Source organism: Haemaphysalis longicornis, unplaced genomic scaffold (genome assembly GCF_048455015.1).
Source record: "Haemaphysalis longicornis isolate Haplotype H1 unplaced genomic scaffold, Haemaphysalis longicornis Haplotype H1 scaffold_5, whole genome shotgun sequence".
NCBI classification, from domain to species: Eukaryota; Metazoa; Arthropoda; class Arachnida; order Ixodida; family Ixodidae; genus Haemaphysalis; species Haemaphysalis longicornis.
In genome coordinates this window covers 183,676,036-183,690,197 of record NW_027526385.1, presented here as the reverse complement: position 1 = coordinate 183,690,197, position 14,162 = coordinate 183,676,036, and the positions used below count along the sequence as shown (strand labels likewise).

The window sequence follows — 14,162 nt, the reverse complement described above, 5'->3', positions numbered from 1 at the left end:
CGCCTTCCCATTGGCGCAAGTCATCCGGCACCTCCCACTGCCACGCGCGTCGCGCGTAATTTTCTGACCGCGGGCGTGAAAATATCGCGCGCACAACGCCGACGCGCACGAATCGCGGGCAAAAATGCTCCTGTAGTGAGCTTGGGCACCGGGAGTGAGGAGATGAAAGTCCAGAGTCCAGAAAGGACCGCTCGCCGACGTGGCAGTTTAAAAAAAGCAGAAAAATGTCATGGATTTCTTCACGCGAAAGTAAGAAAAGAAATAAATGAAAACTTGCTTAATTTTTTGTCTGTATTGTAACGGCGTATTTTGGTCACATACTGCCGCTACGGTAGCATGCCGATGGGAATGAAACAGTCGAGGCGTCGAAGAAGTTTTAAGGTTAACTTGTTTACTTTACTGATGACATTGGTGACGCTTCTTAGCTCCAATCAGACATGTCCCCGTCAAAGTGAAAAGGAAAAAAATCACACTCAGAAGACACAAAGTTCAAACTCGAAGGCGCCCGTTTCTGGCAAACGAATTACTGGTGAGAATAAAGTAAAGGTATACAAACTCGAAAACGAGAAAAGACAGGCGGCCGTTTGAACAAGACCGAGGGTCGGAGAACATAGCGGCCCGCGTAGGCGCACAACGGGGGGGTCGGAGATGCCAGTGCGCGTGGTAGCACAAGATGCGACGATGGTCCCTCTCGAGAGCCGCATCTCCCTGGTCGGCCGACGGGCCAACACACACTCCGCATGCGTTTCTTAGAAAAGCTGGGCCTCGGTGGCCGAAGAGGGATGCTAAAAATTGAAAAAAGCAAACAGAACAGGGGCTTCGCGACAGTATTGTTCATACGAATTTCGGATGATACGAATATTTTTTGCAGTCCCGCAAGATTCGTATCATCGAGATTATACTGTAAAAAGATGAGAGTTTACAAAGTGTAGGGGGTACAACATAGTATGCACGGACAGGACACGGTGAGAGAGTCCGGGCCGCGCGCCAGCGAGCGAGTGCGGCAATTTTACGACGCCTGATGTTGCTGCCGAGCTTCACGAGTACGGCATGCACATGACGACGCCCGTCATAGATTTCACGTAGAGTTCATAGAGGCATAGAATTCACATACGTAAAAATTGAAGGTGAAATGCGTGCATGTGGCCTCACAGGGAATTAAGTCTAATTTTTTAATTTTTATTTTGTTGTGCAGGCTGCTGCACAAAGTTCAATGCAGACATTCTTAAGGACTGATGAAAAGGGGGACAAAATATCCATGTTCTGGGTTCTTTCATATTTTTTATTATCGTTGAAGGGCGTGCTTTTAGCGATTATCTATCATGAATGCAATACGTGTCTTAAAATTGCTTGTCAACACCTGCTCAACAACAGCAATAATCAACACCTGCTCCAAAAGCTGGTTTTGCTGCTCCGAAATGGATTTTTGCCTGCTGCAAAAGCTGCTCCAAAGAGGCCTAAGCCGGTAGCATCTCTGCGACCTTGTACTCTTTCAAAATGTTTTTGCTCTCTGCAAACATTTTGAAGGGGATGCACACTTTGAAACGGAAAAAAGTGGCAAATTATGTTTAAAACTAATTTTAATTTTGGGTAGCACTGGTTTTCATTACGAGAGTTTACCTCTGATTTCAGCAGAAATTGTACTACAGTGTGAAAGCAGACCTTCGACAATAGTAGCGCACAGCCAACTGTCGTTGAAATTGTACTGGTGGGTGGTGGATTGTGAACTGTTTCTGATCGTTCTTTCTCGAGTCAGGTGATGTTTGCGTCAAATGCATTGTCCAGACTTATGTGTGGTGCAGAAGGCTGCGCTTAAAAATTTGCCGTGCTAACGGGTGGTGGAGCTCACCCTCGAGCAAGTCAAGGTCCACTCTCCAAGTCCACCCAGTTGGTACTTGGGTGGGCCTTCTGGGTGAGCTTTTTTTTTTTAAACCTCTAGCAAACTAGTGTCGGACTTGGGGACTGACGTTAGTGTGACCCAAATTCGTGCTCTTCTCACGCATTCTGCAGTATAGGGCTATGCATTACGCAGAGCGACTCCTGCAGTGTGCAGAGCAAGTTTCTACTTTTCGAGGTGCTCGAGATGCGGCTCGTAATGGCGGCCTTGAACGCGCGGTGGTTATCTTGCAGTGGGGTATGCCTTCAGGCCGGGGCGTAGGTTGCTTCCTTTGAGAGAGCACTAGCTGTAGTCTGTGTGCTTTATTTGGTGTAAGGGCACCCAGGGACCAAACAGCACCGAAGACAGTTGTTTGTGGCCTCCGCATTCCCCCATTAAAGGAGCTAAGAAGACAAAGTATTAGCTTGTTCAATCTGAACTCCCCCAGCTCCATTTCAGCCAGCAAAGACGCTTTTCTATTCGGAAATACGCAAGAAATAGTGGGGCAGCACAATGTGATGCTTCCGTGACGGAATACAGGCGGATGCGGCTGAGGCCAGCACTGTGCACACAGCTACCAGCGCGTTAACTGCAAGGCAACGCTCAATGAAAGGGAGCTAGCTGATCCAGAGTTGCGCAGCCATGTTTCTCAGTGGCTGACAATCGCGCAGACCGTATTCTGTGACGCCATAGACAGATTGCTGGAGAGTGCCTTCCTCCGTTCTCGTTAATATCTCGATTGTGCCTTTGAAGTGTGCCATGAAATCAGTATCATGGTCATGGGGACAGGGCAGCGTTCTTGAATGGACAAAACCTGCACTTTGACTTCTTTGTAGTATGGGCACAATGGTCTTAAAAGTTTCAGCATTGGGTGTACAAGGCCCTAATCGAAAATGCAGAGGGCTGGACATAGGAGGGATGATAATGGGGCGAACGAGAGATCTGTGTGATGAGCTGAGAGCGTTGAGCGAGCCCTGCTGCCGTTCCTCCCCTCTGGGTGCAGGCGGCGACCACGACGTGGACAGTGGGGCGCTGTTCATCCAGCACCGGTTCCAGAGCCGCAACCGGGACCCGGGCAAGGTGGTGTACCCGCACTTCACCACGGCCACCGACACCAGCAACGTCCAGGTCGTCTTCCAGGTGGCCATGGACACCGTGCTCAGGGGGAACCTGCGCACGGCCACCCTGCTCTGAGCCTGCCTGCCTGCACGTGCACGTACTGCAGGATGGCATACTTGCAAGCGGGCAACCTGCCATGTTCGGGGCGTTAGAGGGAGCCCCGTGTGGCCTTCTGATCAGCACTGTGCCATGGGCCCGTTAGAAGGACAGTAGTTTCAGAGAGATCTGAATTGTCACCACAACGGCGTTATACAATTTCGCTTTGCACCCCAGAGCCTTGTATTCTGTCATCGCGGTTGGGTGAACCAAAACCTCAACGGTTCATCTCTGTTTGAGCTTCCCTTTTGAAACCCTAGGCTTGGTGTTTGCCGGCCAAGTTGTTCCAGTGTCACACGCGAGAGAAAGTGTCTCTTGGGAAGCAGTGTACAAAAGTTGTAAGACTTCACGTCAGAACAGCCCCTGTGAGAGGTGTGAGTTTTGTGCAATGTGCCAGCACCTGCTGTGCCTTCTGCTTGTTCCTTGGCATGTGCAAGTCACGTATGCCTCCTAGATCGCAGTCAGGCATTGGAGGGGTATTGGTTTCCTTGTCTGCCGTGCCCAAAGTGAGCGGTGCCGTCGGGTGTGTGCGGCGAGAGAGAGAGTGCAATACTGTCAGCTTTTGAATCTCTTACGGTCCCAGTGCTTGCACCTAAATTTGAGCGGCACCTAACTGGCTGTTCTGGTGGGAAGCGGGCCTTTAGTTTCGTTTCCTGGTATCAGTCAGGTCAGCTCTTTGATGCGGCCAACGCCTGTTTCTTTTTTTAATCATAATTGTTTTCTGCTAGGCCGAGCCAAAACAGAACAGTTGTGCGCGCTTGTTTGCAATGACATCAGTGATCACGTATGCAGTGTCGAAAGAAAAGCGCCATTACCTGTAATCGTACTTTTATTTTTGGCACAAAATGCGGAAACGGTCATGCACACATTGTTAGGTACGCACAAGAGATTATACTCATTACCATACAGCCCAAGAGGATGTGAAGAAAGTATTGCTGGGTTCTTCCACTGTGGAACGTTTTGTGACCCAGTGGTTCTTCCGTGCGGCAAGCTGGAAATCTGTGAATTGCTTTGCGAGCGTACTTGTGTTAGCTGCAGTAAGGATTCCAGAGCTGCCGTTGTAAAAGAAAAGTCTGTAAAGAAAACGGATATTTTTTATACATCTGCTTCTATTGCTTGTCGCTGCCGGCCTCAGTGGGTTGAGAAGACAGTTTTGAGGTGTTGTTGCCTTGTGCGGTTATGGTTACTTGCACGGCCAATATTTAGACATTCTAGGTGGCGTTTGTGTACGTGTACGGCTCAACTTGGCGATTCAGCGTGCAATTGAATGCCTAGGCAAAAAAAATTTGGGGGGGGGGGGATTCCAACTAACCTCTCCGAAGTATTTTGGTTGCCATTCCTACTCAGCTGACACATTTCAAGGAAAAACGTAGGGGCCAATGTATTACTCTTTCAAGCAGGCTCGCTTCACCTCACCTAATAAATAAATGGCCAAAGCTCAATTTGCGCCACGTTGATTTTGGCTGCAATCCACATCGCTCTATTCACTCGAAGACTTGGCACGTTTGTCTGTGTAAAGCATCATTCACACAGCCGTTTTTCAACCGCGTCGTGTCGCCGTCACATCACCGTCTTCCACCATGGGCGACAGTTTCTCGGGTGATGTCTCGTTAAAGACGGAGCGACGGCGATGGGAAGCCAAACTCTATGTTTCCGTTCCGTCAACACGACGGGACCACGACCCGTGGTAAACCAGCCAATTCGAAAACAAATTTTTACGGGTAAATTTAGCAATAAGTGAGCACACGTAGAAAGCTAAGCCATGTTCTTTACTTTTCAGATTAAGCGTGCTCAATTCTAGGCTGAACTGATCACTAGGCAGACGACGACTCTGAGCTCTGACGGAGAGCTCCAGTATGAATGCTACTCCGTTGCGTCTCCGTCGCGGTTTTTTGACGTGACGGTGCCGTCCGTGACAGGCCTAAATCTACGTGCTGGAGTAGGGGTAGTAAGGGGAAGTGTGGTTTTTTTTGGAATATATATATTTTCTTCCTTCAAACTTTGGGACCAGTTGTCAACGTCCGCGTGAATGTTGGTGAAAAAGGTGGACCGGTGAAGTGCACAGTACTGTAAGTTGTTTTTGTGTGTCTTCCCTTGCTTCCTTTCGATTTTTTACTTTTTTTTTCATCTCTAAAGTGTGCGCGTTCTATGCTAGGAAAAGGCTTGTCTTTGCTGTGACAGCCAATCGTGCATTTCGATTGTGGCCAGTATCTTCAGAGTCGAGAAAAGGCATGCGTGACAAGTGCAAACACTGGCACTTGAGCAGCATTGCAGCGCCCTCTGTGAAAGTGGGCAATGAACGAGGTAACCAATCGGCCGTCTGTGAGACGGGAGCAGCCCTGGTCAGCAGGCTGTCTTTAGTTTTGAGGCCCTGCTCTGGATACGTCATTGTCGATGTCACGAAAAGGCACGACTTAGCGGGAGAATTCAGATTTTGGCTCAAAATGTTCAATTTCTCAGTGGATAAAGCATCGTTTGCTGCCGGACAAGCACTGAAGTCTTTCAAATAAGACAAAATTGTGTTTTGTCTGCATGGCCGCTTTGTGCAGCTAATGTGTACACACAAAAATGCTTGTTCCACACTTTCCTTTTTCCCATAGTTTCTCTTTTGCACAGGAAAAACAAGTAAAGGGCTGCAAGCTCGTAAGAGCAAAGAAAATTCCACACTGTTGTGTCGTCTAATTGAGACGTATCCTGGCAGTGAAGCCAGCACTCGCGTGTTTCTCCTCTGAGATCTCTTGCAAACAATATTGCGAACAGCTGGTTAATTAAGGATTAAGGGCAGAGTTGTGCTGTCCTGTCTCATCATATTGGTTGTGACTGTGCTTCATTTCTGGCTTCTCTACAGCCTTCCTTTGGCAGAGGCCATTTCGTCGTCTCAAGGGACACAGGGTATTTTACCTCGGAGGCTTAGCTGGCAATCACTTGAGCACGTTTTTCTGTTATTGGGGAGCTTTTGCCAGTGGATAAGGGTTGGAACATCCTTTTCTGTCATTCGGTCGTGCTTCCTGGGCGCTTGCTTCATGTACGTGCTGCAAAAAAAAGTGACTTGTCCTGTTTTGCCAACTGTGAAATTTTTTCACACGACGTGCTCTCTTTCGAATTTCTTTTTTCTGAAGTCTGTTGTTTTTTGCTGCATGCAACCATGGTTTGTTCTGTGTGTTTTTGCTTGTGTGTTGTACGAGTCCTTTTGGTTAGTTTTGTGAAGCTTCGTGCAGTTTTTTTTTTTTTTTTTTCGATTTTTTAGAACTTGTTGCAGGAACGCGGTATCCTTGATGCTCAAAAACAAATGCTCTACTTTTTTTCTTGTCACTCATTCACTAAGAACAGTTTTTACAACAAAGTACTGCAGTTTTAATGCCTATATAATTGTCGCAATTTGCTGAGGTTAGACGAGTTGCTTATTAAGGGCAACTGTTGCCTGTTTCTAGCTGCGTTGCGTGCACAGTCCTCATTCCTTGCACAGAAGCGTTGCATTCATCAATGATCATAATCAAAAGCATGTCTCGCATATTGCGAGTGAATATCCGTCCATTTTGCTCTCCTCCAACGTTCTCTAATTTATTGGTCGCAGAACCGATTCATGTACAAAACAATCTTCGGAGTGGTGGTGTTTCTAAAATGTGGTCTATTGCTCCGTGGTTGTGAGGTGTAAGCATATTTATTTTTCTCTTTGCCTAATTGTCCTCTACTTCGCCGCTTTGGCTTTTTTTTTTTTTTTTTCAGATTGTACTGGTGAATTCGTGGAGGTCATGTGTTATTTACAGTTTAAAGAGAGACGAACCAAAGACGAAAGTGTAAAAAATTTAGAGGAACATTTTGCTTTTCTGGGAACAACCCGTGCTTAATCCTGATATAGTATTTCGTTTTGTTTAAAATGAGGAAGCTCTCGTCACATTGATTGAGCTGTGTTTCAGTTACCAGATCAGTTTACAGGATGTCATGTTTTGTTAACTTAAGATTGCGTTTACGGTCTTTTTCGCAGATCCAGAATTTCCAGAATCCTTTTTTTTTTTTTTATCCTCTGCAAGGCTGTTGTTATGTGAAGTGTTGTCTGCTTTCCTGCTCCTGTAGCCCGTGTTGTGTACGTATTTTCTAGGCTGTTTAATTTTTTTTAAATGTACTGAATACATTGACTTTAGTGCGTATTGTTTTGTTGTTGTCAATGCCGCCTGTGCCTTTTGTGAGAGGTTGACACACCCACCAGGACTGATATTCTTGTTGGTGCTGTTGATAGTGTAGTTTTGACGATGTCATCGCTTATCTAAGTGTTTGGTATAAGTGTCTTGTGAAGTCACTCTGTTTTTCTTTTTACTGAAAGTGATGTTGTGATGAAGTGTATATCACTGTTGGTGCTGGCTTACGCAGTATGGAGACCAGGGGCAGTATTCTCGTGCTTGTCCATTTTAAAACGTCCGTTTTGCGTCTGTTTTATTGTGACGTATTTTCGGTTGTAGGTGGGCTTTGGAATTACTTTTGCGCGGCTGTTTTGTAAACACATTTGAAACGACTAAATCTAGTTTAAAAGAGCCATGAAGCAAAAATACAACTTCGTTAAATTTGAAAGAACTAGGATTCAGTATCTCGCTCAGCCCCATTACAGCCACAAAAGATGTTTTTTTAACGAAAAAAAAGCAAGAAGTATTTAAAAACTTTCAAATTTCGCGCCACCGTGATGTGTTATGAGCAAGAATGACGTCAAACGGGCCAACAATAAACCAATTTTCAGTGCGTTAACTGCACGTTAGCATTCAAGTGATGCGGTCAAATGGAACCAGAGGCCCCATTACAGACGTCCAGTCATGTGTCGTTGCGACAGGTCAGTTAGGTGGCCGCCAATCGCACAAACAAAGTTCCGTGATGTTATAATAGAAAATTTGTAGGGAATTGGCTAGGGGTGCGCGACTGCTTCACACGTTTTCTTTAATATCTCCGTTATTTGTTCGAAGATTGCGATGGTACTATTGGTATTATTGTTATCGGGACTAAGCAGTCTTTCTAATAAACCCAACTTGTATTTTGTCTTCATGGCTCCTTTAAACTATCTCTTATGTGTTTAGTGTTCCGCCAGTGAACCATCAACGAGGCAAGAAAAAATCTTCTTCTCCAAATCGTCTGCTGCGAGAAGCCGCTGCTCAACGCAGTAGCTCCGCCATGCTTGCATGGCGTCACATCCGGTTGTTCACTTTTAGCCGATCAGGGCTTGCTCAAAAGGGACACTTTTGAAACGGACACAAAACGGACAAACCGCGAGAATACCGCCCCAGGGCTGGTGTTGGATTCTGTACTTGACACTGCCGTGTGTGCTACTGCTGAATATCTGTGTTGTGCGCCGACATTTTCTTCGGCGCTTATCTGTTGGAGGTTTTGTACATCGAAGTTGGTGTCAGTGTCTCTTGCATTCCACATGCATTTATTGCGGGTGCAGCCCGCTGCATTTTGGCGTGTCTGCCAGAGTCAAGTGCCTTTTTGCTTTCTCTCTCTCTCTCTCCCTCTTTCGAGGGGAAGGCCAGGTGGCCTATCTGTGTACAAAGAAAAAAAATTATGAATGCCCCAGGGCAAACTATGCTGATCTGATGCCGGTGTTCTGGGGTATGTGTAATGTAAGGTGGGAGTTTTTCCTTCCGGGAATATTTATCAAGTTCTGGCCGAGCTTTGTGCCACAGACGTCAAGGATGGGGAGGGAGACGGAAAAAATAGGACCGTCAGAACTGCTCCAAAGCACCTTTGTTTGATGATAGAATTTCTGTGGTGGGAGCAGCAACTGCTCAGAGCTGCTGTGGATGGGCAAATAGGGGACCAAGTATACGAGCGCTCTTGTTGCGGTCTAGCTGTAGATTCTGTACAAGCTGCCAGACTTGTGACTCACAGGTTGCGTTTTAGATGCATTCAGACATCATTTGCACGTCAGGTTTATTTGGTGGGGCGAAATTTTGAGTAAAGCTGTTATTTGCTCGCAACGTTGTCTCCATAGTAGTGAGTAGTAAGCGACTAAAGTACCTCTAAGACTTTATGCCAAAGGGCATACTATCGCAAAAAAAAAAAAAAAAAAGACTCTTGAGGAGTTTTAATGGGAGCTTTGAAAACCAGTCATTTTGTTGTTGAAATCTGGCGCTCTGGCACAAGGCTCAACATGTTTTTGATTTGTCTTCTGTTATTTTAATGGTCTACACCGGTTGGAACTACTTTGCGCAGTGCAGAGTTCTATTTTCACACTTAACAGTGTGCAGCTGCAGTTCGCTGCACCCCTCGCACCGGCGAGAGAAAAGGTGCAGGTGCTTGGTGCACCCCAGTGGTGCACCAGGGTTGCACTTGGTCTGCACTAAGGCTGCACTGGAACCGAGCTGCTGCAAACTCGTTCCTAGCAGTGCAGGCCAGGCCTCGAGCCAGGCCTAGGCCTAAGAAAGGCCTAGAATTCACAACTTGTAGACTGACTCAAAATGTGCAAAACAGATGCTTTTATTGCAAACAAGTGCTGGTCATCTGGCTGATACCTGTCTGATAGAAGACCATGATGTCTTCCATACTGTCAATTGGACCATGGTCAGTCAAAGGACATTGCTAAAGCTGTTGAAACCAGGCTTTAAGTTGTTGCACAAACAGAACAAAGCGTTTACGCGAAGTGTTTCAGGTTTGTCCAGCAGGGGCCATTGTTGTGAATTTTTGATGTCTTTGTACACATGTAGCGTTTACGCAGCTATTTTAATGCGGGAGTTTATATGGTAGTGTTGATGCTGAGTGAAGGATGATGGCATTTTTTTTTTTCCTCGTGTTCTTTATACCCTTTGTTTGGGACCACTATACATGCGGCTATGTATGCCTCAAGTGCCATTACTGTTTTACAAGTGCGCTCATTTTGTGTGTCTGGAAAGTATTTTTCGCTGTGTACGGAGTCGGTGGAGCTTGAACATTGATCTCTTTTATCGAAAAAGAAACTGTGTCCGTGTGCAGTCCATTTCTTACCGGTGAACACCCGACTTCACTTTCATGGCCATTGAGCTTCGCCCCCAAGGTTTCTGCATATGTGGAAGGTACGGAACCTAACGTGTGTGTACGAACAAGTTCGCTGAAAGGGTTTCCGGCTAAAAGCGATCCTATATGTCATGCACAGCCTGTGTTAATTGCGTTGTGTTGTAGTTTACAGAGGTAATCAAAGATGTTTAATGCTACCGCCTCCCTGAAGGACATAGCCTATCGTGAGGAGTGTGTAATCCGTGATGCAATTGAGGAGATGATGCTAGGATTCAAAGTAGATTCAGGGTCCCAGGGGTCTCTTATGCTTGATGAATGTGGGGCCCTAAATTTGTGCACAGTGATCTTCCTATTAAAGGTTATGTGAGGATGAAGTATAATTTCGCTCTAATCAAATAATTGATAGATTGAGTGTAGGGTTTAACGTGCCGACGCAATGCAAGCGATAAGGCGTGCCGTAGCGGGGGGCTCCGGATTAATTTTGACCACCTGGGGATCTTTAACGTGCGCCGAAATCTCGTACACACGGGCGTTTTTGCTTTTCGTCTCCGTCAGAAAAGCAGCCACAGCGGCCGGGAATCGAACCTGCGTTCACAACGCTTAGCAGCACAATGCCTTAGCCACTGAGTCACCGTGGTGGGTGAATCAAACGATTGCACGGTGGAATACAAGTGTGCCAAATCGCTCAAACGCAGATTCGGGATGTTTGCCATGATACGAAGCACAACGAAAAAGCACGGACGGTGAATACAGAGTAGACCGCACTAGTGCCTGTCTTGTCTACCCTGTATTCACCATCCGTGTTTTTTCGTTGCACTTCAAATCATGGCAAATGTTCATCTACTAGCCCAGCAAGAAGTTCTTCACAGATTTGGAAGATTTGGAACAATGCAAGAGGATTTGGAAGGGAGTGGGTGATTCAAAACGGGTCCTTTCAAATTCTTCGTAACTGAAGTTCGCAAGAAAGAGACAGGTGAAGAGAAGGCAGACATTGGAGGCCTCCTTTCCTCGCTGCTACTCCTTCTATTCCTACTTCTTTATCTTCTTTTTCTACATTCTCCCCCCCCCCCCCCCCCCCTAGGAAGATGCAGGCCCAATCTTACGAACTTGCTGTTCAACACATCAGCCCCCTGCGGGAAGATGCAGGCCTTCTCTGCAGAAATTGTAGTTTCCAGATCCCTCTGTCTCAATGAGTGCCCATCTTGCAAGTCTGTTTCCATCATCTTGTCGTCGTCTCGTAAAAGCTTGACCAGATTCTCACCGTCCTTCTTCGCCAACTCTACCTGTGAGACCAAGTTGTATGAATGAAGCTCGAGGCCCTCCTTGAAAAGCTCCTTCAGCAACTTTTGTCGTTGTAGTTGGTTGAAAGATAGGTGGTGCTGATTAATCCGCTATTTTCGGACGAATGGTGTTCTAACTTTTCAAGCGTTCCGAGTCTTTTCCACGGCTCAATAGCCTCCGTTAGTAGGACACACGAGGTTTCGCTTCTGGTACCATGTCTCCATTCCCCAGTGTCCACTTGCATTGCTTCTTTCTTTAAAGACTTATTTGTTCGTACTGTCTCGTTCTCTATGCTTATCGAGGTCTCAGGCTCGGAAGAAGACCTCCAGCACAGTTTACGACTAAAGTTGAACTTCAAGTTCCGGTAGTGTCATTTGCAAGAGCTTACTGGCTGTGCCTGTGAGTGTGCACGAACAGGTGGCGGGTTCTTCGGCACTGTTTGATGATAGCATGCCTCGTGCCTAATTGCATAGTCCGACACTTTGAAGAATTGTTCGTATTATTTGAGGCACTTGGCTTTTCCTCTACGGGCGGCACAATTCGAGTGTTGTTGGGCAATAGCGTGCACTGTTTCTCCGGACTGGGTGTGCTCTTCTCGGATTCCGATTCGGCTTCTACGGCACTGTTTGCTCGCAAAATGCAGACCATAGTACCAGTCGCACACTCTAGGGACGGCTTCTGTTGCGTGGGTCCTTGAAGTGTCCACCCAAACACAGTGTTGACTGCTTCTTCAGTCATTGCTTCATTTGGAGTGGGACTGAGCTTATTGAATAACTTGAATAGCTGAAAGTGAGTGCGGAAGTGAAATTCCTTGCTAATTTAATTGTCACCACTCGAAGCAAATGGGCTGAACTACAACGGCTGAAGTGGTCAGTCTACAATTGTTGAACTAGTTAAAACATGTCTCATTCAACAGAGAAAAAAAAAAAATTGACAAGACTGCTTACATATGTGGAGTGTGAAAGTATTGCATTTTATTTCAAGCTGTGTGGTCGTAATTACCCTTTCCCAATTGCACCGTTTTTTCTTTGTTACAATGAGTGAGAGGCTTGGCTAATCGACCTTTTTAGCTGCACGTGTACGCTGTTAGGGTACACGTGCTCTGTGAATTTCGTAATTTGCAGGCTCAAAGTACGCCTGTACACCTCCAGTGGTGCGATTGGGTGCTCCAATTTTCACTTCGCGTAATTTTCATTTTCTCGTTAGGTACTGTCACATACCCACACAGGGGGATGGTTTCCTTCTTTACCCTTGGGAGCCCTACGTATTCGCCCTATATCGAGCAGATGCACTTTGTTCTTTTGTTGTTATCATGCTCACTTTACTCCTGTATGCCTCAACACATATCTCCAACACACGACTTAAGTGGAAGGTGGGAGTGCATTCAGTAGTTCCACCTTTCGTTTGTTAAAGAAAGACGGGTGTTTGACTCGCATTCTGTAGGACCCTGTCAAGTCAGCTCACGACCCTCCCTGCTCCCCGCTGGTCATGCTACACTCCGGACATAGCGACAAAAATTCAGAATAATTCCGTGCCAAGTGTCTCGTTACCTAAAGTACTGGGTTTGATCATACAACGCAACAGAGCCAACACCCGATACATCTCCCAGCTCACCTCTCATGTCAATGAAACTATGGGCCTCATCCGTCGCATAACAGCCCGCAACAAGGGAATGACCAAATTTGAGCGTCTCCGACTGATTCATGCCTTCGTGATAAGTCGCATCACGTACTCTCTCCCATACCTAAATCCGACTGAAGCAGAACTGTATAAAGTAAATTGCCCCATCAGAAAAATCTACAAAATGGCGCTTTTACTCCCTCAAAACATTTCCACTGCCAAACTGGAACGCCTAGGCATGTATCACACAGCTGAAGAGCTCATGGAAGCCCACTCTGCGATTCAACTTTCTCGCCTTTCTACCACCCCTGCAGGCAGATCCATCTTAGGTTCGCTCGGGCTTCATGCACCGACCTTCACTGACGAGGGAGTATGCATTCCTCCCGACTTACACAATCTCCTACTCGTTCCGCCAATTCCCCGTAATATGCACCCGGAGCACAATGTGTAAACGCCGGGAACATCGTGCATGCGTGCTTGCCCGTAAATACTCCATGGGCCCGACCACCGCATATGTGGACGCCGCTAGTTATCGCCACCACAATGCTTATGCAGTCACTGCACTGTTCGACCCTAAAGCACCCCCTTACCACTTACTAACTATCCTAACGCGCTCCCCTGCTACTACGGAAGAGGCGGCCATTGCACTTGCGCTCACTCACTGGCTTACCCCAACAATTTTTGTTATTTCTGATTCGAAAACAGCCATTCGAAATTTTGCCCGGGGTAACATTTCCCCACAGGCTCTCAAAATTCTTCTTCAAAATCCTCCCACCTCCCACACGGAGCTGATTTGGACTCCAGTCCCGCAGGGGCTGGAAGGAAATGAAGCAGCTAACCTTGCAGCTTGGGAGCTAACAGTCCGAGCTGGGTCAAGTCGCACCCCTTCCCATGGAGCCCAATCAGCCCGTGACAGCCTGTTAACTTTCCAGGAAATTACCCCAACTACCCCCACTACCGCCTCTCTCGCCGGCGCTACCCTCCACCCCACTGGTCACCTTTTATCGCAGAGGAACGATACTGGCGCCTTCTCCAAACCAATACCCTCCCTTGACACGCCAGACTACATGCAATTTATCCCTCAATATTTCCTTGTCCCCAATGCCCCGACTGCGGAGCCCCCAAAACAGTCTCTCATATCATTTGGCGATGCCCCCACAACTCATTCCCTCTCATCTCTTCTGAAGAGCACTGGGAG

The 14,162-nt window shown here is 46.9% G+C and overlaps 1 protein-coding gene across 1 annotated transcript in view; it reads left to right on the top strand.

Annotated features, from left to right (window-relative positions):
- LOC144138876 (guanine nucleotide-binding protein G(o) subunit alpha-like) overlaps positions 1-10,329 on the top strand; it is a 36,560-nt gene extending 26,231 nt beyond the window's left edge. Inside the window, exon 10 of the mRNA XM_077671374.1 lies at positions 2,880-10,329. Coding sequence (XP_077527500.1) covers positions 2,880-3,070 — 191 coding nt within the window. The 3' untranslated portion in view covers positions 3,071-10,329. The remainder of the gene's footprint in view (positions 1-2,879) is intronic.
- The last annotated feature ends 3,833 nt before the right edge of the window (positions 10,330-14,162 follow it).